Here is a 26906-nt window from a genome sequence, read left to right on the forward strand (position 1 = left end):
ATAATTAATCCTTATTGGAAGCAAAACCAGCCTATTGGGTTTATTTAATGTTTACATGATGATCTCGTAGACTTAAGGTGGGGAGACCCAAATAACAGAAAGAGCTGTTGCTCTGTTTCAGAGTGCAGAGACCCAATTTTGCTTCATGAATATAGAGCTACCTCGAAAGGTAGTTGCTCTATTAATGAGTGTAGGCGGTAAGTAGACATCCTCCACTTGTCCCCTACCCATATCCTCTCATGCAGGTCGCATCATGGCCCTGTACTTACCACCTGTCCTATGGCAACCTTGTGCCCACTGACACAGTGTTCTGTACCCAATCAGTTCTACCACACAATTCCCCTCTTTTAAGAAAACTTTAGGGCCAGACATAGACCACCTGGCTAATGGAGCTGCTGTGTTGCTGTGCCTACATCAGTAAATATATTTTCTGGAATTGTACTCCACCCCCTCACATTCTTGGCAGGTGCCCCTAATGCCTTCCCATTGTTTCAGTCTGCTACCTTGCCCTTAAAGGGTTTGTTCATCTTTGAGATAACTTTTAGTATGATGTAGAGAGTGATGAATCTGCACAGGGGGCTAAGTTAAGACATAGGGGCATTTGCCCAGAGTAGCAGCTAGGCTGGGGGGGGGAAGGGGGTCTATGTAGGGTAGGGGGTTAGGGATTTTTAACTTTAGGGTTTAGTTCTCCTTTAATTGCTGAAGTGAAGGAAGAGGACCCAAAGAATACTAAAGATTCTGAATATGACACCCATGAGCTCCGCTGCGCTTACTCTGCACCAATACATGAGCAAAGTATTCGGGACACTTTCAGGGGTAATGAACTATGAAGGTGGGGGGAAGCAGGGAGGGGGACTATCTAGGATCTGCCAATCCATAGTCCTGGGTATCATTCTCCCTCAGTTGTACTCACCTCCCTCCCTTCCTGACTGTCACTCTCCCCTACCTTTATCCCCTGCCCTTACCCTCCGCTGCTCTCCCTGCCCTCCCCACTGTTATGGCACATGGACACGCACATTTGTGCACGATCAGAGGATAATGTGGCCCTTGGGTTAAATTCCCCTATGGTCTGAAAATCCCACATGGTCGGAAATCCCCTGCTGTCGCCAGTTAAAGATGGCCATTTAAGATCCGCTTGTTTGGCGATATAGCCAAAAGAGCAGATCTTTCCCAGATATGCCGTTAATGGCAGGACTATACCGGGGGTAATCCGAACATTCGGCCCTATTGCCAAATGATCGGATTATGACAAGGACAATGAGAAACAGAAAAACGCAAGGGACCAGTCCAATACACCAACCCCAATCCTATTTCTCCCACCATCTTTCTCCACCGCCCACACAATCCCTGCCCAAGCCGCTTTCTCCCACCACCCGCTTCACAAGCTCCACGGCCCTTGTCAATTATATCAGTGCCAAGACAAGGCTCACCGTGCTTCTGTGGGAGAGACGGTCACCTCAGAATCCCGCTGCTCACCGCTTTGCTTTAGGTGCCAGTGTCCAGGCTGCCTGTCTGATGCATTCCCTTGTTAGATACGGGGCTCTGCTATTAGCGCACAGGGATTCCCAGCACAGAGTACGGCTCTATTTTAAGCAAGAGCAACTCTCCAGGGGGAATATGCGGAATGCAGCCCGGTTCCAACGCTCTCGTCACTCATTGCACCGCCAGCTCCTGTACCTCATGCATTCCGAACCTGCCTCCTGTCATCTGACTACTGTTGCACTACAACTCAAAGAATCCCCCAACACTCAGGAAATAGCCACATGCACAAATACGGTATATTTTTTTTCCCCAGCTGCCTTTCACCCATACACACAGTTGTAGAGTATTTCCCCATTCACAATCAAGGGATTCTGCAGACTCTCTGCTCAGCACCAAGTACTCTACGAAAGGTAGATGGGCACCCAATACCATAAAGTGCCTTCACACAGGTATCTGAAGCTACTGCAGCCCTGGGTCTCTGCAACCGGCACTGAATAGTTATGTCCAACAAAAGCTGGTGACGGTCTGATATCGTCAGGTCGGCAATACATACAGAGATATTATCGGCAGCCGTCATAAAATTTCTAACCTGTCCGATCGACTGAACGACCGATCGACATCTCACGAAAAATGTCGGGACACTCCACACATGGCCGAAAATCAAATCTTTGCGTCTATGGCCAGCTTAAGTGTTGTACCTAAATTGGATAAAGGAGGGGGAGTGAGTCCTTTGTCCCTAGTGCAGTGTGTTCTGGCAGATTCCTGATTTGGCCAGAAGGTGTCAGTATTGCTCCATTTCTTCATAAAGTTGAGCTGCCATGTGCTCAGTATCAGTCTACTTCCTGGTTTCTCTCCAGTCCGGAGTGCTGGGACTGTAGACAAGATGTAGGGGCCTAAGGAATTGAGAGGCCCATGGAGGGCTTGGGGTCCAGGTCCCCAAGCCTTGTGAGCTTACCCATGGAGGGTTTAGAGCTCAGAAGAAGTGCAGAGAATATGACAGGAGCCTGTGGATTGATTCCAGTAAAGGGGTATTTGTTTTGCTCGAATTGCGTATAGTGCTGGGAGCTGTGCCCTGAAAAATAAAGGTTTGTTGTATTTTCACTGCAGATAGAGCTGGGAGCTTTGCCCTGAAGATTAAAGCAAACTTCATGTGCTTGGATTGAGAATGTGGAGACACTGTGGATGCCTGTACCACCTCTGTGTGATCCCCGGTGAGTCTGACTGAGGGAGATATTGAAACTCCAGTGTGTTCCCTGGATGAAGACAAGTGTTGTCCGTGTGCCTGTTACGTGGGAGCAACTACTCTGTCCAACAGGAGAGGTATTCGGGCAGGTAGCACTACCTGGGGAAAGTTAATGGGGTGGTTCACCTTTAAGTTAACTTTAAGTATGTTTCTCTTGCCTAGATTGGGGGACACAGGCACCATGGGGATGAAGATCCTGTTGCTTGGAGGATGGACACTAAACAGTTAACGAAGCTCCTCCTCCTGCACTGGGTTTCATCCCCTGCCTACTTCCTGTACCCTCAGTTTTTCTTTAGTGTCCTCAGAAGGAGGACGGATACTACTGGCTGGGAGCAGTGGTGCTGATTGATTCTTGTACCATGCCAGCAGTGGGGGCCCGCATTATCTTTCCTGAGCCCCCCCAGCCTTATACAGTGTGCCCTCTATGCCTTCCCGCTCCACGGAGGTCTGCAGGCAGATGCTCCCTCACCACCCCGGGGCTACTGGTTCCCGCTCTACGGAGGCTGCACCAGCAACCCTAAACGGGGTATGCACCACCATTGGGGCACGAATGGCTGACTATAAAGGGGTAAGTGATTTAATTATCCCTTTTCACCTCCTTATCCCCTCGTGATAGTTCAGAGCCCCGGGGATGTCTAAATGAGTTCCCACAAGTGCCTAAACTGTGTTCCCACAAGTGTACCTGTTTTGCACTCCGCATGCGGCCGCCATCTTGGAAGTGGGCGCCTTCCCTCCCTGCGGCGACCATTTTCTTCTGGGACTTTTGCGTCCTAGCTTACTTCCTTCGCGTCTTCTAGCAGCAAGAGTGGATAGGACCGCACGCTCGGTCACTGCATCGCGCTCACTAGTGCGGCCGCCATGTTTAAAGTGGGCGGTTTTCACCGGTAGGGAATATCGGCGGCCATTTTTCTTTTGGGCCACTTGCGATATCCTTGCATCACTTCCGGCCGCCATCTTAGAGCCACAGTGAGACGCAGCTGCAGCCACTTCTCTGCCTCCCTGTCGTGAGACCCGAAGGAAGCGTTTTTGTCTCAGTGAGTACTTGTTTCCTCCCCTCTACTTTAAGCACCCGCATGTGTTAATATGCCTTAAGCATATTCTCTTCTCGCCCACGCAGGTCGCCTCTTAAGGGGAAGTCCCTGTGAGTTCTTCACATTACTTACCCTGCATTTTCCCCTGCTACCTGCCTTAAGGGGAAAGACAGTTCTATCACCATGGCTGACAAAACAGAAGGGGTACCCTCCACTAAGCGGCAGAATAAGTCCCGCCCCCCAACCAAAATTTCCTTCCTTGCATGCTCTTCATGCAAAACAAAATTTGACACTGCCTCTGCTGACCCAGAGTGTGTATCTTGTAGACCTGGCACTACCCCTGCACCTAGTTTGCAGAGTGAAACCCTACAATCCAGCTCAGCGGTAGCCTCGGCTCCTCAATTGAGTTCGGATTCCGAATTGGTGCGAGCGCTCTCCCTCTCACTAGCAGGACTCCAGAACCTAGCCAGAATTCCTGAAACCTTAGACAAGGTTTTAGAGCATCTTTCCAATCAACCACAAAGGATGAGCGCACAGGCAACTGTTACCAAGCGCCCTCACCCCCATCATCCGAATCCCCAGACGAGGAAGATTCAGGAGAAGAGGGGCAAGTACTGTCAGGCGAAGAGTCAGATCAGGAGCAAGATACTCCTAGATCTCAAAGGGAGGTAGAATCGCTGATTCAGATGGTTCTACAAACCTTAAATATTGAAGACACGGCGGCTACTGCTGAACCAAGTAAAAACATTTTTAAGAAGCAGAAGAAGACTTCATATGTATTCCCAGCCTATGAACACCTTGATGATATAGTTAAGGCACAATGGAAAGTTCCAGACCGCAAGGTTCAACTGTCTAAGCGTTTTTCACAGACTTATCCCTTCCCTCAGGAAGCTACCGACCTTTGGTCTTCCCCACCGGCTGTAGATCCACCAGTGTCGCGTCTTTCAAAGACCACAACCATACCGGTTGCTGATGCAGCTTCCTTTAAGGACCCCATAGACAAGCGTTTAGAGGGTTTCTGTAAGGCCATTTTTTCGGCGGCAGGAGCGGCTCTGCAACCGATCTTCGCCACAGCTTGGGTGTCAAGAGCAATGGAGATATGGGTGGAGCAAGTAGCACAACTCATTGGGTCCGAGGACCCGTCAACAGACCTCCTTTTATCACAGATTGCGGACGCCAACTCTTACATCTGCGAAGCAGCTCTGGATGCGGCAAAACTAGTCGCCAGAGCTTCATCACAATCCATCGCAGCCAGACGTTTTCTATGGTTAAAAAGTTGGTCTGCAGATCTCGCATCAAAAAGATCTCTAGTCAGCCTTCCTTTTGCGGGGAAACAACTTTTCGGAGCAGAACTAGACAAAATAATTTCACAGGCGACAGGTGGAAAAAGTACCCTGCTACCGCAAAGCAGACCCAAGCGCACTATTTTCAAGAGGAGACCATTTCTGCGGCCCTTTCGTCAGGGTCAAGGCCAAAGGCAGAGAGCACAATCAGAAAAATACCAGTCTTCCAATCGTTCCAGATTTCCAAACAAACAGAGCCACAACTGGTCTTCAACCAGGAACACGACAAAACCATCACAGGAAAAATCCACCTCCGCATGAAGAGGTGCCCACCCCCGAGGGTGCCTTACTAGGCGGCCGCCTAAGAAACTTTCGGGAGGTGTGGAAACAGAGAGTCCAAGACCCTTGGGTACTGAAGGTAGTATCTCAAGGCTACCTCATAGACTTTATACAAATTCCACCAAAAAGATTCTTTGTGTCACGACTCCCCTCAAGGGAGCCAAAGCGATCAGCATTTCGAAAGATTCTCCAAGACCTCTCATCCTTGGGGGTCATACAGCAGGTTCCACATCTAGACAAGGGCCAAGGTTTTTATTCCAACCTGTTCATCGTCCCCAAAAAGGACGGATCCTATCGTCCGGTGCTAGATCTAAAGGCAGTAAACAAATATGTCAAAAGACAGCATTTCAAGATGGAATCCATACAATCAGTCCTACTATCCCTAGAGATGGGGGAATACATGACAGTGATCGACATCAAGGACGCCTATCTTCACGTGCCAATACATCCCAACCACTACAGATTCCTTCGTTTCTATGCCGCAGGAGAGCATTGGCAATTTGTGGCACTTCCCTTCGGGCTATCCTCGGCACCGCGAGTCTTCACGAAGGTCATGGCAGCAGCCTTAGTAGACCTGAGACTCCAAGGAATTGGAGTCATACCATATTTAGACGACCTACTGGTAAAGACTCAGTCCCACTCCTTAACCACGAGCCACCTACAAGCAGTAGTAGAAAGACTGACTCAACTGGGTTGGATCATCAACTACCAGAAGTCAACATTCACACCTGCACAGCGGATAGAATACTTAGGTCTTCTAATGGATACATCGCTGGGGAAAGCTTTTCTCCCACCTGCCAAGGTAGCTGCCTTTCACACAAGACTGATGATCATTCAGAAGGAGAAATATATACCGCTACGAGTAGCCATGAGAGTGCTGGGGACAATGGTAGCGTCCATTCCAGCGGTACCGTACGCCCAGTCACATACAAGACCACTACAGAGATTGATCTTATGGCATCAGAGACAGATGCGTACAGAACTAGACCGCAAGATACTCGTAACAGATCCAGTTCAAGCATCAATAAGATGGTGGCTCCAGCCGTCCACACTACAGTCAGGAAAGCTGTTTCCCAACCATGCATGGACGATAGTAACAACAGATACCAGCCTACAAGGATGGGGTGGAGTCCTGGAACAGCACACTGTTCAGGGAAAATGGAGTCCGGGGGAAAGGTCTCTTCCCATCAACATACTGGAACTAAGGGCAATTTGGCACTCCTTGTTCCATTGGACTCACATTCTGAAGGGTCGACCGGTGAGGATACAGTCAGACAACATGACCGCAGTAGCCTACATAAACCACCAGGGAGGCACAAGAAGCCAGACGGCCTTGGCCGAAGCACAAAGGATAATGCTATGGGCAGAAAAGAATGTACCAGCCATCTCAGCAGTGCACATTCCAGGAGTGGACAACTGGATGGCAGACTTTCTCAGCCGGGAGACTGTGGATCAGGGCGAGTGGAGCCTTCACCCGGAAGTCTTCCAAGAGATAGTAACACGGTGGGGTATGCCAGAGGTGGACCTCATGGCATCAAGATACAACAACAAACTAGCATGCTTTATGGCAAGAAGCAGAGATCCGTTAGCGATAGACGCTTTAGTAGCACCGTGGCCTTTTCACAGGGTATACGTATTCCCGCCTCTCGCCCTGCTTCCAAGAATCATAAGAAGGATAAAGGAAGAAAAAGTGGAGGCAATACTGGTGGCTCCATTCTGGCCTCGCAGACCCTGGTTCGCAGAGATCATGCAGCTAACAGTAGACACTCCATTCCGACTTCCAATCAGGGAAGATCTCCTAACACAAGGACCGATTGTCCGCCCGAATTCTCCACGGCTGGATTTAACGGCGTGGCTCTTGAGGCCTTGATTCTTTCCAGATCCGGGGTCCCACGAGAGGCCCTACCTACCTTGTTGAAGGCAAGAAAACCTGTGTCAGCCCGTATCTACCATAGAGTATGGAAGACATTCATAGCATGGTGCGAGGTTAACTCCAAGGATCCACAAATATTGGATGAGGCAAACATTCTACGTTTTCTTCAGGAGGGACTGGATAAAGGGCTAGCCCTTAGCTCATTAAAGGTCCAAGTGTCGGCACTATCCATTTTCTTCCAACACCAGTTGGTGCTACGCACAAACATCAAGACATTCCTACAGGGTGCTCTTCGACAAGCACCACCATACCGTCAGCCTATTCCTCCATGGGACCTTAACCTAGTACTATCGGCAATCCAGGAACAACCGTTTGAACCTATCACGGACATTCCCTTGCTTACACTGACGATTAAGACCGTATTTTTACTAGCCATCACATCAGCTAGAAGAGTGTCTGAGTTGGCAGCCTTATCCTGCAAACCTCCGTTTACAGTTTTCCATATGGACAAGGTAGTACTGAGACCGACACCGGAATTCCTTCCCAAGGTGGTGTCGGAATTCCACCTTAATCAAGACATTATCGTGCCTTCTTTCTGCCCACATCCCAAGACACAGATGGAGGAAAAGTTTCACACTCTGGATGTGGTCCGCACTCTACGGACATATATTTCGGTTACCAAGAGTATAAGAAGAACTGACAGTCTCTTCATCATTCCGGAGGGACCAAGGAAGGGTCTCAGGGCATCAAAGGCAACAATCTCCAAATGGATCAGATCTGCCATCTCAAAGGCTTATGTAGCTAAAGGCAGACCTCCACCCTTCGGGATTCGAGCTCACTCAACCAGGTCACTTAGCACTTCCTGGGCAATACGCCACCAGGCTTCCGCTGATCAGGTTTGTAGAGCTGCAGTGTGGACGTCTCTACACACTTTTTCCAGGTTCTACAGGATACACACCTTCTCCTCAGCTGAAGCAAGCTTTGGTAGAAAGGTGCTACAGACCGTTGTTAACTGAGCACTTGGGTGCAAGTCCCGCCCTCATGGGTAGCTTTGGGACGTCCCCATGGTGCCTGTGTCCCCCAATCTAGGCAAGAGAAAAATAGATTTTTGTACTTACCGTTAAATCCTTTTCTCTTGTCCTACATTGGGGGACACAGGCCTTCCCTCCCTGATTAAAAATTCTAGTTAAAAAATTCAAGCACAGTTGAAGTGTGACATTATACTTGTATATAGTTTATAGGGGGTGAGAGTTCCTCTTCTGTTTGCACCTGGTTTTAGTAGGGTTGTCCTTCCTTCTTCGGCCCGAAAACTGAGGGTACAGGAAGTAGGCAGGGGATGAAACCCAGTGCAGGTGGAGGAGCTTCGTTAACTGTTTAGTGTCCATCCTCCAAGCAACAGGATCTTCATCCCCATGGTGCCTGTGTCCCCCAATGTAGGACAAGAGAAAAGGATTTAACGGTAAGTACAAAAATCTATTTTTTATAATTATCAGTTCTAAGCATCTTTTCAACTAATCTTCATCATTTTTTTTTTTATAATTTTTGATTTATTTGTCCTGTTTGTCTGACACTTTCCAGCTTTAGAAATAAATACAGATTTAGGGAGCACTATCAATCACACTTGAGAGGCAGTAAGATGGTGTGCAGGGTTAAACTGTAAATTGTAATACGTTCATTGTAATACTTTCATTAAGTCCCATTGGACCTAAAGCGTTCATCCGGAAAATCCACTCACTTTCTTTAGACAATAATGCTGTTTCTATGTCTCCACCTCTGATCCCAAGAGAAACTCTATAAAGACCCATAGCTTGAGAAGATTTGGTATCTTTCAAATTAGTCATATTATTGATCCGGTTTCAGGAGATCCTCTTTCTTGGAACAAAATTAAAGAACAATATGGTCTTTCTGAGAAAGAGAGGTTAAGTTATTTGCAAATTAGACAAGGTTTTCAACTAATTGATCACAAAACAAAGTCACAACTAAATCATCATCAGTTTTATGATTTCGTAGTGCAATTAACTGAAGATCTCAAACTAAATAATATTTCATGGATCTCATCACATCTTCTAAACCCTATTTCTAATGATTTTGATCCACTTGATAATTCCAGTAAAAAATGGTCCGTGTTTTTAGGGATAAACATTTCTTCCAAAGACCTTTTGAGATCGTTTCAAAATTTTAGAAAGAATGTACTTTCAGAGAGCTGGAGAGATCAGCAATTTAGATTCATTCATCTGGGTTATGGACAATTGTTTCAAGAAAATAAAGATTCTCAGAAGGTTTCTTATTGTCCGAAATGCAAAGAGCAAAATGTTGATTTTTTTCATTATATGTGGGTATGTCCACTTATCACAACACTATGGGAGAAAATTTCACGTTACATTAAAGGAGTGGTCACGTTAGATATATTGTTGAAACCCCAATATGCATTGTTAGATCTTAAAGATTTGTTTCAATTATCACAGAGTGATTCTTCTGGGAAGATTACAGATGAAATACTGTCTTTTTGTTGGCTGGTTATGGCTGCTACTCGAAAGTCTATTTTTCTGTTTTGGATTAAAGATAAACCCCCTTCTTTGAAAGATGTAATTTCATATTTGCATAAGCTATGTATGCAAGAAGCTGTTAGATTTAGGATGGATGATTCTATTCAAAGAAATAAAGTTAAAAACAGATGGTCCCTGTATATTTCATCTTTAGATGTTTCTAAAAAAAGATTTTATCCTTAAACTGATGGGACAAGATGATCACTAATGAATGAATTTGGTAATAGTGTGTTAAAACTATTTGTACTGACTTCCCATATCTTAATTATCTTTTTTTTAAAAAAAAGTACGGGTCTTTTTGTTTTTGTTTTTGTTTTGATTTGTTTCTGGTTATTTCATGGTTCAGATACATGAAAACATCTCTTGAATTTTACTCATATGAATTGTTCTTTTATTCCATAATATGATTGTTCATATATTTAATTCATTGTATTTTCATGAAAATTCAATAAAAAGAATTTTAAAAGAAAAGAAAGACCCATAGCTTTAAGGTTAGTGGTAGAATTATTGTGGAATTCCAAGAAATGACGACTGACTGGTGGCAATTTGCGATTATTTTGTATCCATTCTGGTGCATTGTTTATACTGGACACATGTTCCAAAAGGCGTTTTTTAAAAGGCCTGTTGGTTTTACCAATATAAACCTTATTACATGGACAGGTCAACATGTAAATAACATTATCCGTAGTACAGGTAAAGGTCTGTGTGATCTGATGTCACTTACCAAATCATATGTCCAACACATCTCACACTGGTTTCAGTAAATTGGTTATTAACCCCCATTCATGCCCCGTGGTTATCCCAAGACCTTGTGATTGGTCTATTCTCTACCTCAAGGCTTAATTACAGTCCGTTTATCCCCCTGTTCTTAACAATTATTTAAATTTTTCTGGACTTTTGGTTTTTATTTAATTATTAATAAAAGTTAAGTTTTAATTGGTTCTTTGAGTCATTGGATCCAACGGTGGGGAGGTGCACCTTCTAGGGTTTGCTTTCCTTTCTTTTTACTATTGCACTTTAACAGCTTTCACATCTAAAGAACAAATGCTCTGTAAGGCAACACACTTGGGGGCTCGAGTGAAGTATTAGAAGGAAATAAACTTTGAATTTCAAATGTTTTGTTGGCTACTTTGACCATCGAATGTTTTTTTTGGCTACTTCGACTATCGAATTGGCTACTTCGACCATCGAATTGGCTACTTCGACCTTCGAATTGAACGATTCTAAATAAATATTGTTCAACTATTCGAACATTCGATAGTCGAAGTACTGTCTCTTTAAAAAAAACTTTGACCTCCTACTTCGCCACCTAAAACCTACCGAGCATCAATGTTAGCCTATGGGGAAGGTCCCCATATGCTTTCTAGGAAATTTCTGATCGAAGGAATTTTGTTTGATCGATGGATTAAAATCGTTCGATTCGAAGGATTTAATCGTTCGATAGAACGATTATTCCTTCGATCGAGCGAATAGTGGTAAATCCTTTGACTTCGATATTCGAAGTCGAAGGATTTAACTTCGATAGTTGAATATCGAGGGTTAATTAACCCTCGATATTCGACCAATAGTTAATGTGCCCCTTACGGTTATTGCTACTTTTTATTACTTGTCTTTCTGTTCAGGCCTTATTCATATTCCAGTCTCTTATTCAAATCAATGCCTGGCTTCTAGGGAAATTTAGATCCTAGTAACCATATTACTGACATGGCAAACTGGAGAGCTGCTGAATAAAAAGCGTAACTCAAAAACCACAAATAATTGAATAAACACCAATTGCAAATTGTCTCAGAATATCACTCTCTATATCATACTAAAAGTTAAAGGTGAACACCCCCTTTAAGAGCTCTTGGGGAAAGGAATTGTGACTCTCTTTATGAAACAGGAGTGCAGTGTGAGACTTTGCTTAGTAAGGACTGTGCCACACAGGTTCCCCAGGGCAATTGATTAATACTGTGTATTTGCACTTTTCTTCTCTGCCAGTTATATATTTTATATTTGTTTTACTGCAACAGTGGGATTAATCATTTGTTTTCTAGTGGGGCCACCCATAGGTGCATCCCTGGATCCCACTAAGTGGAGACACTGCCATGGAGAGACATTCCCAGTACCTTTTCATTGAGCAAAGGGGATTCAGGATCTGTGTATGGTAAGATATTAATGATGTATATCCTGTAATACAGGTGGTGGCCAAGATTGGGTTATATCACTTTCTGGTTGGCCCATCAAACTGTGCCAGTAGAAATCCCTTTAGAAGGGAGAATTTACATTAAAGGGATGGTTCACCTTTACTTTTAGTATGTTATAGATTGGCCAGTTTTAAGCAACTTTTCAATTGGTCTTCATTATTTTTTATTATTATTTTTATTTTTTACTATTATTTTTTGCCTGACTCTTTCCAGCCTTCAAATGGGGATCACTGACCACATCTAAAAAACAAATGCTTTGTAAGACTACACATTAATTTCCAATGCAATAATTAAGGAGAGCACTTCGAAGCAATACTGCTGTGATTAGATTTTTATTCATAGACAACCATTCACACAACATGTTTCAGGCCTTGCGTGCCCTTTCTCAAGGCCCGAAACATGTTGTCGGTAGTCTAACAATAAAAATTGAAACAGCGGTATTGCTTCGAAGGACTCTCCTTAATTATTGGATTTGAGATACCTCCTAAGGGTGAGCGGTAGAGGCAGAGCGTAAGAACATCCCCCTGAAAACTACACATTTATTGTTATGGCCACTGTTTAATACTCCTCTTTCTCTTCAGTCCCTCTCCTATTCATATTCCAGTATCAATGTATGGTTACTGGGGTATTTAGGACCCTAGCAACTGGATTGCTGAACTTGCAAACTGGAAAGTTGCTGAATAAAAAGTCAAAAACCACAACTAATAAAAAACAAAAAACAAATGCAAATTGTCTCAGAATATCACTCTCTACTTAAAAGTTAATTTAAAGGTGAGCAACCCCCTTAAGAAATGCTTGTTTCATCAATCCAAAAACGCTTTCTCAATGCCAAAATTAAGACTGTAAACAGGCCTCCCCTTTTGTGGTATAATATTTTGATGTTGCAATAAATTAATATTTGTACTATGAACCCTATACCTTTGTTAACATTGTAGATGCAACTTATAGGGGTAATACTTATGTGTGATTTATAGCAACTGTAATGGGGCTTTCCCCATAATTAAATACGAAAGCTGAAACCTGTTAGGTTCAATGTAACCCTAAATATGAATTTGTTTTAATAAGGGGAACAACTGATGGAATATCCCATTTATCCAGATGAGACAGTTACATATATTTGGCAAGTGACTCAAGGAGATGCCCCCAATGTCATCTGATCCACGTTGTCTAACAAGACTGAACTCCAGCTCCCTTAATCAACAGAAAGATTTATCATCTGGGCCTTTTGGACCTGCAAGATGGCGACTGTGAGCTCCGCTGAGCTTCTCTGCATTTATGGGTGAGAATTTCTTAAAGGAATTTTAAATTACACTGAATGAGGCACTAAAATATAAGAATCCCTTGAAATCCTCTTAAAATGTTGAGTTTTTCTGACAATTCTTAGCGGGGAAAAAAAGATTTGTGGAAAAGATCATAATTTGTTTGTTAGTAAATAGCCCCCTTGTGTTGGTATCAGGAACTACATGAGGCTAATAAAGAGCCTCCTGTACCACGTGTATATATATATATATATATATATATATATATATATATATATATATATATATATATATATTGTGATGTACAATAACAGGTGTTTTTTGTATCAAAGTTGACACCTTTCTCTAGTGCATATTTACAATAGGTGAGCTGTAGGCAACCTCTGAGTGTGGCAAGTGTATTGTTGAGACACTCAGAAGCCACTTTGTGCTGTAAATGACACATTTTCTTACAAAAGACTACTGCATTGTAAACACTGTGTGGGCTTCAGAGACATTCAGGCATCGGAACTAGTTAAAATGGTAAAACATAAAATGTTCCATGATCCACCATAGTGTAGTATAAAACTCATAGGGGAATGTACAATTGTTTTCACCACCAGTTGAACCCATAGGGGCAAATTTACTAAAGTGCGAAGTGACTTCGCCAGCGTGATGTCATTTCAGTACTTCACCGATTTACTAACGGGCACAGGCTTAACTTCGCTAGGGAAGACAGTAGTGCTAGACAGTGCTAGAGAGTAGTGCAACTTTGCACTCTAAAGCCTGGCGGATTTCTCATCTCTAAATTCATTAAGATGCGGATTTTACTGAGCGTTACCTCTTGCGCCAGACTTGCCTTCGCCACCTATGACCAGGCGATGACCATATGGCAGATAAACTATACACTGGGTTCATGTGTAGGGTAATATAACAATTTGGATATAAAGAGTTTGGTTTGAATGGTCAAGCCTGTATTATAGTTATAGTATTTTTTTAATTGGGCCCTGCTTGGTTGTATGGTTGTAGTCCTGGCTGGATCAACCTTTCATAAATACTGTATGTTGTTGCAAATAGCAGTTTATACAAGAACTGCATTTGATCTGTGTGTAAATTAATTTAAAGCAGTGGCCATTACCATTTCTAAGCATTGTTTTCCAGAGCCTGACTGTTTTTTCCTTTAGATAACCTTTTCTATGCTGGTGGTGCAACTGTTCTTCTTCTTAGTGAAAACCTCCCGAGGGCACATCACCAGGTTTTCCCCTGTTCCCAGGAACCCCTTGCACCTCTCTGGGTGAACAAATGCACAAGAGAAAATATTTTAGGGGCATATTATACTGAAAATGTGCTCACTTTAAATCCATGCAAGGGAGACCTAGGAACAGATAAACACATGACAGGATGCAGGTAACTTAAAACTTGTTCTCCTTAAAAACATTATTCAGGCCACCAATGCCATTTTTTTGGATATACAAAGTAATTTTTTTATTTTCTTTCTTTCAGCTGTAAGTAAAAAGTTAGCGTACACACTGCACTATGTTTGAAACAACATACGGTAATTCTCTGCACCTCTGTGTGTGTAAATGAAGTTAACATATGGCATTATTCCTCCCAACATTGTGGAAAGAGAACGAGGGACAACCCGATTTGCTCCTAATTACCATGTTCATTTTACAAAATGGTTATGAAAGTTTGAACACATTTCTGTGGTTTTTATGTTATTACAGTTTTGATAATGAAGGTGAATTGTCCTTTTAAGCTGAAAGACGCAGTTTCGCCAAGAGACCTGCTTATCCTAAATAGTTAGCATTGTTTCTTTGCATATCTTTAATTGTTACAAACATATCAAAGTGCACCTGCCACATATTTTGGCCTCTCTGCTAAAAGCCAATTAAGTTAGAAACGTTGTATCTTTTTCTGGCTGTTGCGTGCAGGAGATCAAAGAGAAACCTGGGACTGCTGGCTGAGCTGTCAAAAACAGAGCAGTCCTGCGACAAACATGACAGTTGGGAGGTATGTGGCATTTTGGTAGCCTTGGACTGGACCATCTTTTGCTCAGTTTGATTCGATAAGTTGAATTACTTATCACTTTTAAACAAGATCATTTATCAGGGACACTCCTGCCATGAGAGAGCCTTGCCTCAGCAGGCAGTGAGCGGCCAGTTACAAGGGGCAGAAAAAAACCCGCCTCCTTTAAGAGCTTAAATTACAGTTATTAAACTGGAAATTTGGCTCCGCTAATGCAGAGAGAGTGCTATAATGCTCAGTGCACTAGTGATGCAGCCCCTCTTTGACCCTCTCCGACAAAGTTTCAAGAGAGAAGCGGGAGAGGGGTGCGGCACCACTGAGTGCACTTTTGCACATATATAGTATATTTTATATCTTGCTTATCTCAAAATTGACCACTATGAATTCAATCAATTTGAATATGAAGACTTTACGGAGTAGCTACTACATGACATATCTTCCCCTGGCCCACAAGGCATTCATCACAAACTAAAGAAGCCTGTGAACATTAAGCAGAGGGTACAAAAAAAGGAAAAAACAAGAATATGTAGAATGAAAACTCTGGCGCCTTTGCAAGTTTGCCATAAATGAGAAAAGTCCACAAACAGATCAGGTTGTCTCACTTCAGGGGAGATTGCGGAGGATAAATCAGATAAACTGTCCAGTGGAAAGAGCAAAAACATTTCAATAAATCAAGAAGGGAAGGAGAAATATTTAGGCAGTAACAGTCCAACAGTAATACGTGCATGGGATCCGTTATCTGGAAACCTGTTATCTTACCTGTTTTGTTACCTAAGTTCCAAATTACGGTAAGGACATCTCCCATAGACTCTATTTTATTCAAATAATTGAACATTTTTAAACATTTTTAAAAAAAAATGTCCTTTTTCTCTGTAATAATAAAACAGCAGCTTGTACTTTATCCAAACTAAGATATAATTAATCCTTACTGGAAGCAACACCAGCCTATTGGGTTTATTTAATGTTTACATGATTTTATAGTAGACTTGTATATTCAAATTACAGAAAGACCTGTTAATCAGCATTCTGGATAACAGATCCAATGCCTGTAGCAGCACATAAAATAAAAGGGAGATGAGTTTTATAAAAATGACAGTAATGACTTAGAAGTAGGGATGCACCAAATCCACTATTTTGGATTTGCACAAACCCCCGAATTCCTCGCGAAAGAATACCAAACCGAATCCTAATTTTTTACTGCCTTGTTTTTTGACAAAAAGTCACACGAATTTCCTCCCCATCCCTAATTTGCATATGCAAATTAGGATTCATATTGGCCGGGCTAATCCGAATCCTGCTGAAAAAGGCCGAATCCCGAACCGAATCCTGGATTCGGTGCATCCCTACTTATAGATAGATATGTATGACGTGTATGAAGAGCACTGGGATCAGGATTCTGGGACTACGTAACTATTTTAAAATGCAAACGTTGTGGCTTTTTTTTATAATATTTGGTTCTCATGATTGTTTTGTTCATACTTTTTCAGGATGCAGTGTCACGGGGTCGTTGTTCAAGCTGCAGTTTAAGCATCCCGTTTGGAAATAAAAATTGGTGGGTGATTTTGGAAACAAGTTTACAATCAGTGGCAGTTATCATTAGCCTTGCACATGTTCCCTGTGGTGAGAAGTGGTTAGAAAAATGTGAGTAAAGACAGTGGGTAGTCCAGATCTGTCTGGGCATTAGCAATAAATCATAGGTCAGATTTTGTTATCTGCACAGAAATTCTATTCAGCCTCATAGCTAGTGGCACAGACATGTGGTCTATTTAGGTTATGGGAGAGACCCCTGTACTCACAGAATTGCTTTACTTTCAGTTCACTTAACTTAGGTAAAGGGAAAGTTCACCATCCAAACAGCTTTTTAGCTCCAATGTTTTCTAGCAATTAATTTTTTGCCTAATTTCCCATGAATGGGTTAATAAGGGGTTGTTGCTGACTTAACTATTAAAATCTGACACAGGAATGGGACCTGTTATCCAGAATGCTCGGGACCTGGAGTTTTCCAAATAACAAAGATCCAAGGATCTATAATTTGGATCTTCATACCTTAAATCTACTAGAAAATCATTTAATTGTTAAATTAACAGAATAGTCTGGTTTTGCTTCCAATTAGGATAAATTATATCTTTGTTTAGATCAAGTACAAGGTAATGTTTTATTGTTACTGAGAAAAAGAAAATGATTTTTAAAAAATTGGCTTATTTGTATAAAATTGAGTCTATGGATGCCATTCCGTAATTCAGAGCTTTCTGGATAACAGATTTATGGATAACAGATCTCTGTATATTATTTGATTTATTTCTCAACAGCACCATATCAAAATGTTCATTTCCATGAAACCAGATGTGTAATTGTTATTGGTCCTGTTTATTGTGTATCTCTCTGTACAGGCCTCTGCTGTTTATCTTCCACTCTGACTTCTAGACTGCTGCTCGGTTGTTGGCATGTTTGGCCATAATGGTGTTTGTATCCAGCAAAGCTCCTGTACAGAAAGTTAGTTATCTTTTATTATTATCTTCCCTTAACTGGGATAGCTTGTGTGGGGAGACTTGCTTTGTATACTTATCTGTCGCTGGTTCTCATGTTCAGGAAAAGAAGTTGGAGGATATGGCACCATCTTGGATTTAATTTGCCTGTATGCTTCTTCGCCGGGTGCTATAAAACAATGTCAATTGGAGACACGCATCTTTCTTTTTCCTTTAGCCATGAGGGGGCCCTCTGCGAGGAAGGTATTTTCTGCCTGGGGGGAATCGCTTAATGCATTTCCCCCTTTTAAACGCCGTGGAAGTCTCTCTTTGGACTCACTCTGCCTGTGTCTTGCTCAGTTCATGGCCGACCACACCCCTGAGTCACAATTTGCTTATATTGACTTGGGGGCACTCTAGATGCAATGGGCACTTAGTTAGATTGGGTACCAACAGCTTCCACTTGGAATTCATTCCCTTCACTGAATTGTATGTTATTTGTATAACATGGAATTGCTACGATACATGGGTGTATGTAGCCATAGATCCTACACAGGAGGTCATAGCTATTGTTGAGGCCCCAGAAACTATTTTGCAACTACTACTACTACTGTTTTTTTCTGACATGAAAGGGATTAAAATCTGGATTATTTGGGAATGCAGTGCTGCTGGGATTTTCTGACTCAGCAAATTACATCCACAGAGCTAAGTATTGGGAAATCAGATGAGTTCAGATTGAGCCTTTCTTTCCAACATATAATGTATTATAGTCATATTAATAGTACAACATATCTTGATGATTTACTCTCTTTACAGAACCAGTGCCCCCTATATAGTTACACTATTAATGGAAGCTGTGGTTTTGCCAATAAATTAATTTTATACACATCACCTCGCATTAACTTAACACATAGTTTATAGTGTATACGGGCAGTTGCAGAACTAAGGACCCCTTTCCCTTCACTTAATGTAAAAGTGGGAGACGGTGCAGAATTTAGACTGCAGGCTAAGGGGGAAGGTTCTGGTGGGGTTACGGATCCTTACCAGACCCCCTAAGACTATGGGCCCCTTAGGATAATAGGGTTTTCTCCTTGGTGGTTACACCACTGTGTACAGGCTTACCCCCATATGTAATATAAGTCACTAAGTTTGCCGGGAGCAGTAACCCATGGCAACCAATAAGATGCATTTAAACAGGTGACTAGTAAATTCTACCTGACGATTGGTTGCTACAGGTTACTACCCCTGGGCAAACTTAGTGTATTTTATTACATAACCCCATTAGTGTTAGAAACCAGGTTTATTGATAATTTGCTTCCCCCGAACATTTTCTGAGGTTGCCCATGCCTGCTGGTGGGTCACAAGTGTCAAATCGTTTCTGCACCCTCTGATAGCAGTGCCCCTGTAAATGGGTTTCTGATATTGATGTGACAAACCTGCTCTGTGACACGATAGTCTTAGAGTGACCTAGACAATGTTGTATTGGCAAAATTATAGATTGTAGGGTAGGGGAGAAGGTGCTGACAGTAGAATTGACACCTGCTAAACACCTGCGTATCCAATTCCAGACATGTAACAAAGAAGATGAAGATTTTTGGACAAATCAGTGAATGTTTCCCTGCCTGTTAAACTTATAATACACTTGGAAAGGGATATGGATTTGACACATAGAAAACAGTTACTTGTGTGTCACAAATCAGAAGGATTTCCCTTTATCTTAGTATGGGGGATCTGTAATATGGATGGATCGTGTGCATTTTTGCTTACCTGCCAGTATTCTGTGTTCACAGGAAAAATGGCTGTATAGTAACCCCACAAGGCAGGTTCAGGCTTTGTACCCACATGCATCTTCTCATCTGCCCAATGAATATTGTGTTGTGCATTTTAACCTTCATTGATTGGGGCTCAGGGCTGGAGAGAAGGGAAGGTGAGAGCCAGTTTGCTCATGTGTGTTATATTCCATATGGTGGAGGCACCTGATAGGCCAGACTATGAAATTGAGGATGGGATCCATTCCTCATATTAAATATGGTTGCTGGATATTGGAATATAGACTATGTCTCTATACACTGAATGCTTTCAAAATGTTTTATTTTTCATTCCCTTTTATAACCATATGCTCTTAATGTGATACATTCAAGTGTCAGTTTCAATTAAACTCTGGTTTATCTTATAAATTTTCTTTCTTTCCCTCCAGGTTTTTGATGTGCATGTGCCAGTGGGTGCACTGAGTATACAGCCTTATTGCCATGATGGAGGTGCCCAGAATGACCATTATAAACAGAATCTCCATCCTGTTACCCAGTGTAAGAATGCTTGGTGCAGGAGCCATGCCCGCTGGAGGACTGTGTCTCTCACCCACAGGTACTAAACCTTTCAATGTTTCTTCATTGCTAATTTGGTCAGTTCTCTCGCTTACTACCCCTTATTTGTTACCCCTGCCAAACGAGACCAATACCCAGAATAAAGACACACACACACAGTGGCTCATCGGTTAATCTGTGCAAGACACAGCTTTATTAATCATAACAATGAAAAAAGTGCAATTTTTGATCCAGAGGAAGGCAAAAAACCTCTGTGAAGCTTCACTAGAGGGAAAAATTCCTTCCTGACCCCTTAACGGCAATCGGATTTGCTCCCAGGATCAATGCACCATATTACATCAAGTGTGATGGAAACGGTAAGGAAAATGGCAGCATGCACATGAGCACCAGTAAGCTGTTTAGTGAAAACTGCATTTCCTTTCATTCCATTTGATCCCCAGGAAGTCTGCAGACCCCGGCCTCTACAGTTTGAGAGATGGAGTAAAATGGAATGCAGGTTCCACCAAGTGGCTTAAGGGTTCTCCTGTTTATGATGCCATATTGGGGTGTAAAGAGGAGAAGAGGCACTGCTGATGGTATTACAGTGCAAGTAAAGGGAGGCACTGCTGGTAATATTACAGTGGAAAGGAAAGGGAGGCACTGCTGGTGGTATTACAGATGAAGGAAAGGAAGGCACTGCTGGTGATATTACAGTAGAAGGAAAGGGGAGGTACTGCTGGTGGTATTACAGATAAAGGAAAGGGAGGCACTGCTGATGGTATTACAGTAGAAGGAAAGGGGAGGCACTGCTGATGGTATTACAGTAGAAGGAAAGGGGAGGCACTGCTGATGGTATTACAGTAGAAGGAAAGGGGAGGCACTGCTGATGGTATTATAGTGGAAAGGGAGGCAGAAGAGACATTGTTGGTAATGCTATGGTAGAGAAGGCACTGCTGGTGGAATTGGGGTACTCTTACCTGGTGGAGCTGTCAGGTGGTGCATTTTCCCAACTCCAGCCTGCAAAAGAAAAACAATATAATTTGAAATGCATTCCTCATATTTTACTTGGCAATTGATATTCCTGAAACCCTATATTACTTTGGGGCACATTAATCACAAATTGGGTGGTTTGTCAAAATAAAAATATTGACTAATTGTGGTTGCAACTTTTCCAACAACTTGTGATCAACAAATCACTGGTTTCCATGTATTTTTAAGCAATTTGCACAGTTGTGATTTCTGTGACATTTGGGGTGAAATTTATGGTGGCTTTCTACTTGCCCAAATGATGAAGATACACATCCATTGGTTTCCTTGGAATGTGAACAGGTTTCAGCAGCCTGAGAGTTTTTTGTGATTGTTTTTGCCACGTATACAAAAACCACAAAAATAGAATCATCACAGGGATCATCTCAATATTGACGATCAGTACAAGATTACCACGCTTGCACACCCTGGCTCTCCACGATAAGATGACCCGGTGCACTGTGATGGAGGCCTCGGCAACCTCAACAATACGAATACAGGAAGAATTCACTGGCACACAAGGGTTCTTTCAAGCAGGTACAAGCCCTTGCTATATTTTATTTGCAGAGGTGCAACGTTTCGGGGTAAACCCCTTTATCAAGCATCAAGATAAAGGGGTTTACCCCGAAACATTGCACCTCTGCAAATAAAATATAGCAAGGGCTTGTACCTGCTTGAAAGAACCCTTGTGTGCCAGTGAATTCTTCCTGTAATCATCTCAATATTCCCATAAATTCCACTTTGCTCTGCATGCACCCAATATGGCTGCTTCCCATACCCAGCTCTGCTCTGATCAGTGCCCCTGCACCCATAACTATAGGAATACTAACGCTAGGCACTTCTTGTTCTGACTTGTGTTTCATGTATTTTTAATTAGGTCTTTTCTTACCCATCATCCCCTTTGGACTTAAAATGCTGCATAGTTAAAGTCCAGAAAGGCTTCATCGATCTCGCTTGCCATCTCAGCAGGGGGTCCTTTGGGCTGGGTCAGATTCGCTGACAGTTTGGTGAACTCCTCATCGAAATACCCCACATCCTCCGGTCCATTTAGGCTGGGTACGAACGGAGCTGTTACGTTCTTCTCGATAATATCATCCCAGACAATGCCCTGCAAAATAGGCACCATAGCAAATGCTCATTATTAGAGTTTCATCATTAGAAGCTGAGGATATGAAAGGACTGTAACTCTTGGATAATTATTTGAACAATACAGAAAGGGGACTTACATTAAAGAATGGATGTTCTGCTACATCTGCGGCATTCCCCGGGGTGGAACCTAGCCTCTCCTCAGGATTCTTCTTCAACAGCTACAAGAAGTGAAAATAGCCGTTACACTGAAGAAGCAGAAGCTTCAGGGAACTCAAGAGAAAGTGGTCTCTGATTATAATAAACTGAAAGCTCAGCGCTACTTACCTGTGATATGAAGCTTACTGCTTCGGAGTCCAGGGATGAGGGGTACTGTGGCTCATCCTCCACGATGGAATCGTATATAAAGTCCCTGTCGTATCCGGTGAAAGGTCTCTGAAATGATTCATGGGTATTTATTAGGAGGCCATGCTTTTTTTATACAGAGTGTTTGATGAGTATAGATAAAGAACAGTATTTAACTTTAATACATCCACCTATAGCTGGCCAGTGGCAATTGCTGCTTACCGTTCCGAGGAGCATCTCATAAACGATGACGCCAAGAGCCCACCAGTCGACGGCTCTTGAGTACTCCTCCTCCATCACGACTTCGGGCGCCATATAAGCAGGACTCCCAACCATGGTGTTGGTGCGGTCTCCATATCCAATGCCTTGATAAAAAAAGAAAAATTATAATTGTATGCCCTAAATGAGTTCCCTTTGCTCTGTGTAATAATACAAGGTGGCTCTTACCAGTTTTGCTCATCCCAAAATCGGCGATCTTGATGTAGCCGTCTTGATCCATTAGTAGATTCCCCGGCTTTAAATCTCTGTATTAAAATAAAAGGGAGATGTTATGACACATTAAAACTGCTGTGAAATAGCTGAGCCATAAGCCAAGCTCAAAGAATTCTGGTTCCTGTTCTTTTTCCTACCCTTAGCTTTCCAAGCAGTGACTTTCAACCTGTAATTGTCCTGCTACTAAATTGCAACAGCTACAAATCCCCCTTTATTAACTCTTACCTGTGTATGACGTCCTTGCTGTGAATTCCTTCTAAACCAAGCGTTATACAAGCAGCGTAGAACCTGCAAGAATAAGAAAATGACATTTGATTATTATATGGCACATTCATAGAGGAATCTTAAAGGGGTGCTTAACTATTATATTATAGAATGGCTAATTACAAGCAGCTTTTCAATTGGTCTTCCTTTTTGTACATTTTTTTATTTATTTGTCTTCTTATTCTGGCTCTTTCAGGCTTTTAAATGGGGATCACTGGCCCCATCTAAAAAGCAAAAGGTACTGTGCACTGTAAGGTAACAAATGTATTGTTATTGCTATTTTTTATTACTCATCTTTCTGTTCAGACCCTCTTCTTTCCAGGCTCTTATTCAAATCGATGCATGGTTGCTAGGGTTATGTGGCTAACTAATTGCAAACTAATTGCAAACTGGAGAGCTGCTGAATAAAAAACTAAATAACTCAGAAACCACAAATCATAAAAAATTAAAACCAATTGCAATTTGCCTCAGAATATAACTCTCTACATCATACTAGAGATTAATTCAAACGTGAAAACCCTTTACTATTAGTGTAGCATACCTCTGCCACTATCATTATCCTCCCCTACTCCTCAGTCTCCTATAACTCTGGGACAAATATTCACCTACTGTCATTTATACTTACTTGGTTGTCTGTAGATCAAAGTGCTTGCTCCTCATCAGGTGGGTTCTTAAACTGCCTCCTGCCACAAACTCCATGATGAAAAACAGCTGGTTTTTGGTGCTGAATGTGGCGTATAAGTCCACTATAAAACTGTGTGGATTCACCAACTGCCCAATTTGCTTCTCTGTTAAAATGCTGAAATATAAAAGAGAAAATGAGTCCGGCACAGAGTAAATTATCTTGGTAACAAAAGCAACTGGGTGAATGGAAGGGAAGTGAAAGAAAAGTATATAAAATAGAAAAGATTGTGAGACAGAAAGCAACTGCTCCAAAAGCAAAATGAGAGAATTATGGAATCATTCCCCATGAACTTACTGTTCTATATCATCAGTGGAGTCGATGTTGTCCTTCTTGAGCACTTTAATAGCGCAATAGATGTTTGCTGGAAGATACTCTACTAGTAGAACCTGGAATTAGAAAGTGAGTTTAGTGTCATTGTTACCCTGTATATGCTGCTAAAGATCCAAGTCCTAATTAGAGACTCAATCAGTTACCTTGCCGAAGCTTCCTCTGCCTAAAACCTTAATCCGGCGAAAGTCCTTTGCTGTAAAACTGCTGAACTGTAGCTCTCTGAAAGGGAATAACATAAATTGTGTTTTGTGCATCTTGAAAAACAATGTATATCTATATTAATAATGTATGTATTTATGTCTTATATTGAGGCTTTGTCTTACTGTGTCGTTTCAGCCTCCTCTACTGTCATCTCTTCAGCCTGAGAATCCTCTGGAATGGGGCTGTAATCGCCGGGGAGAGGACCCATCGATGTTTCAGAAGAGTCTTCTGCATTCTCAGGAACTTCACTATTGGGAAGAGGTCATTGAGGTACATGATTAGTATAATGCAAGTTTATAGTAGAAATCAGTCTTAACCGCAGCCTCCCATATAAAGTGTGAGTTTACCTTTCTTCCTCATTCTGTTGTTGTTGTTGCACTGGATCTTCTTCAACAACAGATTCTGCCTCTTCCCCAGCTTCCTCATTTGTATCTTCTACAGGTAAGTCCCTTTAAATATAATGACGGGTTAGTGTTTATTCTAATTCATTTTTTTCCCTTAGTGATTTATTAGCTTCATGCTATCCTTTTTTCTTCCCTTAGCAAGTATGTTCTTCATAATCCTTAATACTACAGCACCCCTAGCCATAATTCATAGATGGCACTGTACAATTATGTATTGTGGAATCTCCCGGCCAAATGAAGGGGCATCTTACCACCTGTCCTCTTTTTTTATGCCAATCATTTCATCTGTTGGTACCTTACTTTAATTAGAATAATATTCCTGTTATTGTGAAGATATTTTTGTTCTTATTTGATAAAAGTATGGGATAGGGATTTAATCTCTAATAAACTCCAAAATATCCTTACCTGTCAGATGGTTCTTCAGGCGGCTGTTCTGTCTCTGGAACAGGTTCCTCAGATGATTCTTCATGTTGATGCTGCAAACAAGAGACAGGCAATTATTGAATGTGGCTTTACATGGATATGATAAGGGCAGTGTTTGTGTCCAAGAAATGAATGGCGTCAATGTAAAATACTCACTTGTGATGAATCGATGGCGGGGTCTGAAATGACCTGAACCTCAGGTGCAGTGATCTCTGGTGCAGGGAAGTTGACATCGGTGTCCCTTGTAGTCTCCAGAACTGCATCTGAAATATTGCAAATAAATTTGAAGGATATTAGGATTTTCAAATACAACATTCTTGAATCTAAGGCTTAAGACCTTTTTCTTGATTTGTTAAGATGCTGCCAATGAACATTGTTTTAAAATATAAATTTAAAAGATATGAAGGTCATCTATAGTTCTGTGGGGCTCAATCTAAAGGTCCACATCAACACCAAAGAATTGGACAACACTCCGATCAAAAGGAATACAGGTTTATAGCATACTCCTGCAGGGATCCTACGCCCAAGGATCCCTGCAGGAGTATGCTATAAACATGTATTCCTTTTGATCGGAGTGCCGTCCAATTCTTTGGTGTTGATGTGGATCTTAGCAGTGGGGATGCAGCAGACAGAGCACCCGATAGGAAACATATGAAGCAGCTACAGGGAAGATGAGCTTTGAGCAGTCCTTTTGTTTTTGAGCTCAATCTAATTTGGGTCAACCTAATGTCCATGAAGAGGTAGTGGATGTGATGTTATGATGACACACATGTAATGCCAATAGGAAAGAGGCCAGAGACTGTTATATCTTACCTGGAGAATTCTCTGCTTCCCTCTGAGCTAGCTGCTCATTGAGCTTGTGGAGAGAGGAGAAAAGGGCTTTCACCTTCCTCTCACTGATGTTCCTCAGCTCCTTCACTTGGGCTTTGGACTGTCTGTCCTTGGTGACAAGGTACAGCTTTTGCGCCCCTGCTGCTATCCTCATCTCCTTCCGGATGTCTCTCAGCAGCTCCTGCTTCATACCTGAAAAGCAAATACTCACCCAGGGCTCACAAGCATCAAAAGACTGATTGATGTCAACAGTCTATAGAGAATAGGGAACAAAATCAAGAAAAAAATGATTAAGCAATTGAAATCTTCCCAAACTTTTAATGAATATTGAACATTTTTTATGTGATATTTGTGAAGAACATCTGAAAAATGTAACCGTAATGTTTGTCAAACAGGTTTGCAAAATATTTCTTGTAAGCTGAGGATTTTCTCTTTTGCAGTGACAGTTCCCCTTTATATCTGGTGGCAAGGACTCTAATCGTCAGGCATGAAACAACGACTTTATATTTCCATCTGTCTTACCTCAGTGTGCCGGTGCCGGTGCAGGATGTTGCACAGTTTGGCGCCCATCTTGACGCTCCTGTATCAGGAAAAAAAGGTTGGTACAAGTCACTGCTTTAGTGGAGATAAAGAATACAAATGTTTGTAGCTGCTGGTAAATGGCAAGCTCAAGACAAGCATCTCTCTGTAACTTTCCCACTACACATATTAACAATGACCTGCTGTTACCGTGCATAGGACATTCTAAGAGAACTAGCCCTTAAATTAAACTATTATTTAAACTAATATCATTAAACTATTA

At 42.1% G+C, this 26906-nt stretch overlaps 1 protein-coding gene and 1 long non-coding RNA gene across 5 annotated transcripts in view; one reads left to right on the top strand and one right to left on the bottom strand.

Annotated features, from left to right (window-relative positions):
* The window catches only part of LOC121401096, a 65310-nt gene extending 47331 nt beyond the window's left edge, over positions 1-17979 (top strand). The window contains exons 12-18 of one of the 4 annotated variants that reach the window (XR_005966099.1): positions 2590-2693; positions 11834-11943; positions 13049-13262; positions 14406-14776; positions 15156-15234; positions 16737-16801; positions 17839-17979. This is a non-coding gene — a long non-coding RNA (uncharacterized LOC121401096). Of the gene's footprint in view, positions 1-2589; positions 2694-11833; positions 11944-13048; positions 13263-14405; positions 14777-15155; positions 15235-16736; positions 16803-17639; positions 17744-17838 lie in introns of those variants that run through there. The other 3 variants (XR_005966100.1, XR_005966101.1, XR_005966102.1) reach the window with 3 other exon arrangements.
* Positions 17980-22239: 4260 nt separating this feature from the next.
* On the bottom strand, positions 22240-25198 carry LOC121401219 (serine/threonine-protein kinase N2-like). Its single transcript, XM_041585549.1, has 9 exons — positions 24569-25198; positions 24389-24464; positions 24210-24301; positions 23856-24029; positions 23192-23254; positions 22922-22998; positions 22697-22839; positions 22457-22564; positions 22240-22350 (listed from the first exon to the last, which is right to left on the bottom strand). The coding sequence occupies exons 1-9, from the start codon at positions 24652-24654 to the stop codon at positions 22240-22242; spliced, it is 930 nt and encodes a 309-aa protein (XP_041441483.1). The 5' UTR covers positions 24655-25198.
* Positions 25199-26906: the final 1708 nt, after the last annotated feature.

The sequence above is a fragment of the Xenopus laevis genome, chromosome 3L (assembly GCF_017654675.1).
Source record: "Xenopus laevis strain J_2021 chromosome 3L, Xenopus_laevis_v10.1, whole genome shotgun sequence".
NCBI lineage: Eukaryota > Metazoa > Chordata > Amphibia > Anura > Pipidae > Xenopus > Xenopus laevis.

What these genes read in the sequence shown, in the direction of transcription:
- LOC121401219 (XM_041585549.1), bottom strand. Translation starts at nt 24,654, where the DNA reads ATGGGTCCTCTCCCCGGCGATTACAGCCCCATTCCAGAGGATTCTCAG. An exon ending in GAGGAGGCTGAAACGACACA is followed by an intron (nt 24,465 to 24,568) that starts GTAAGACAAAGC and finishes ATTCCCTTTCAG; the next exon opens with AGAGCTACAGTTCAGCAGTT. An exon ending in GCAGAGGAAGCTTCGGCAAG is followed by an intron (nt 24,302 to 24,388) that starts GTAACTGATTGA and finishes TTCTAATTCCAG; the next exon opens with GTTCTACTAGTAGAGTATCT.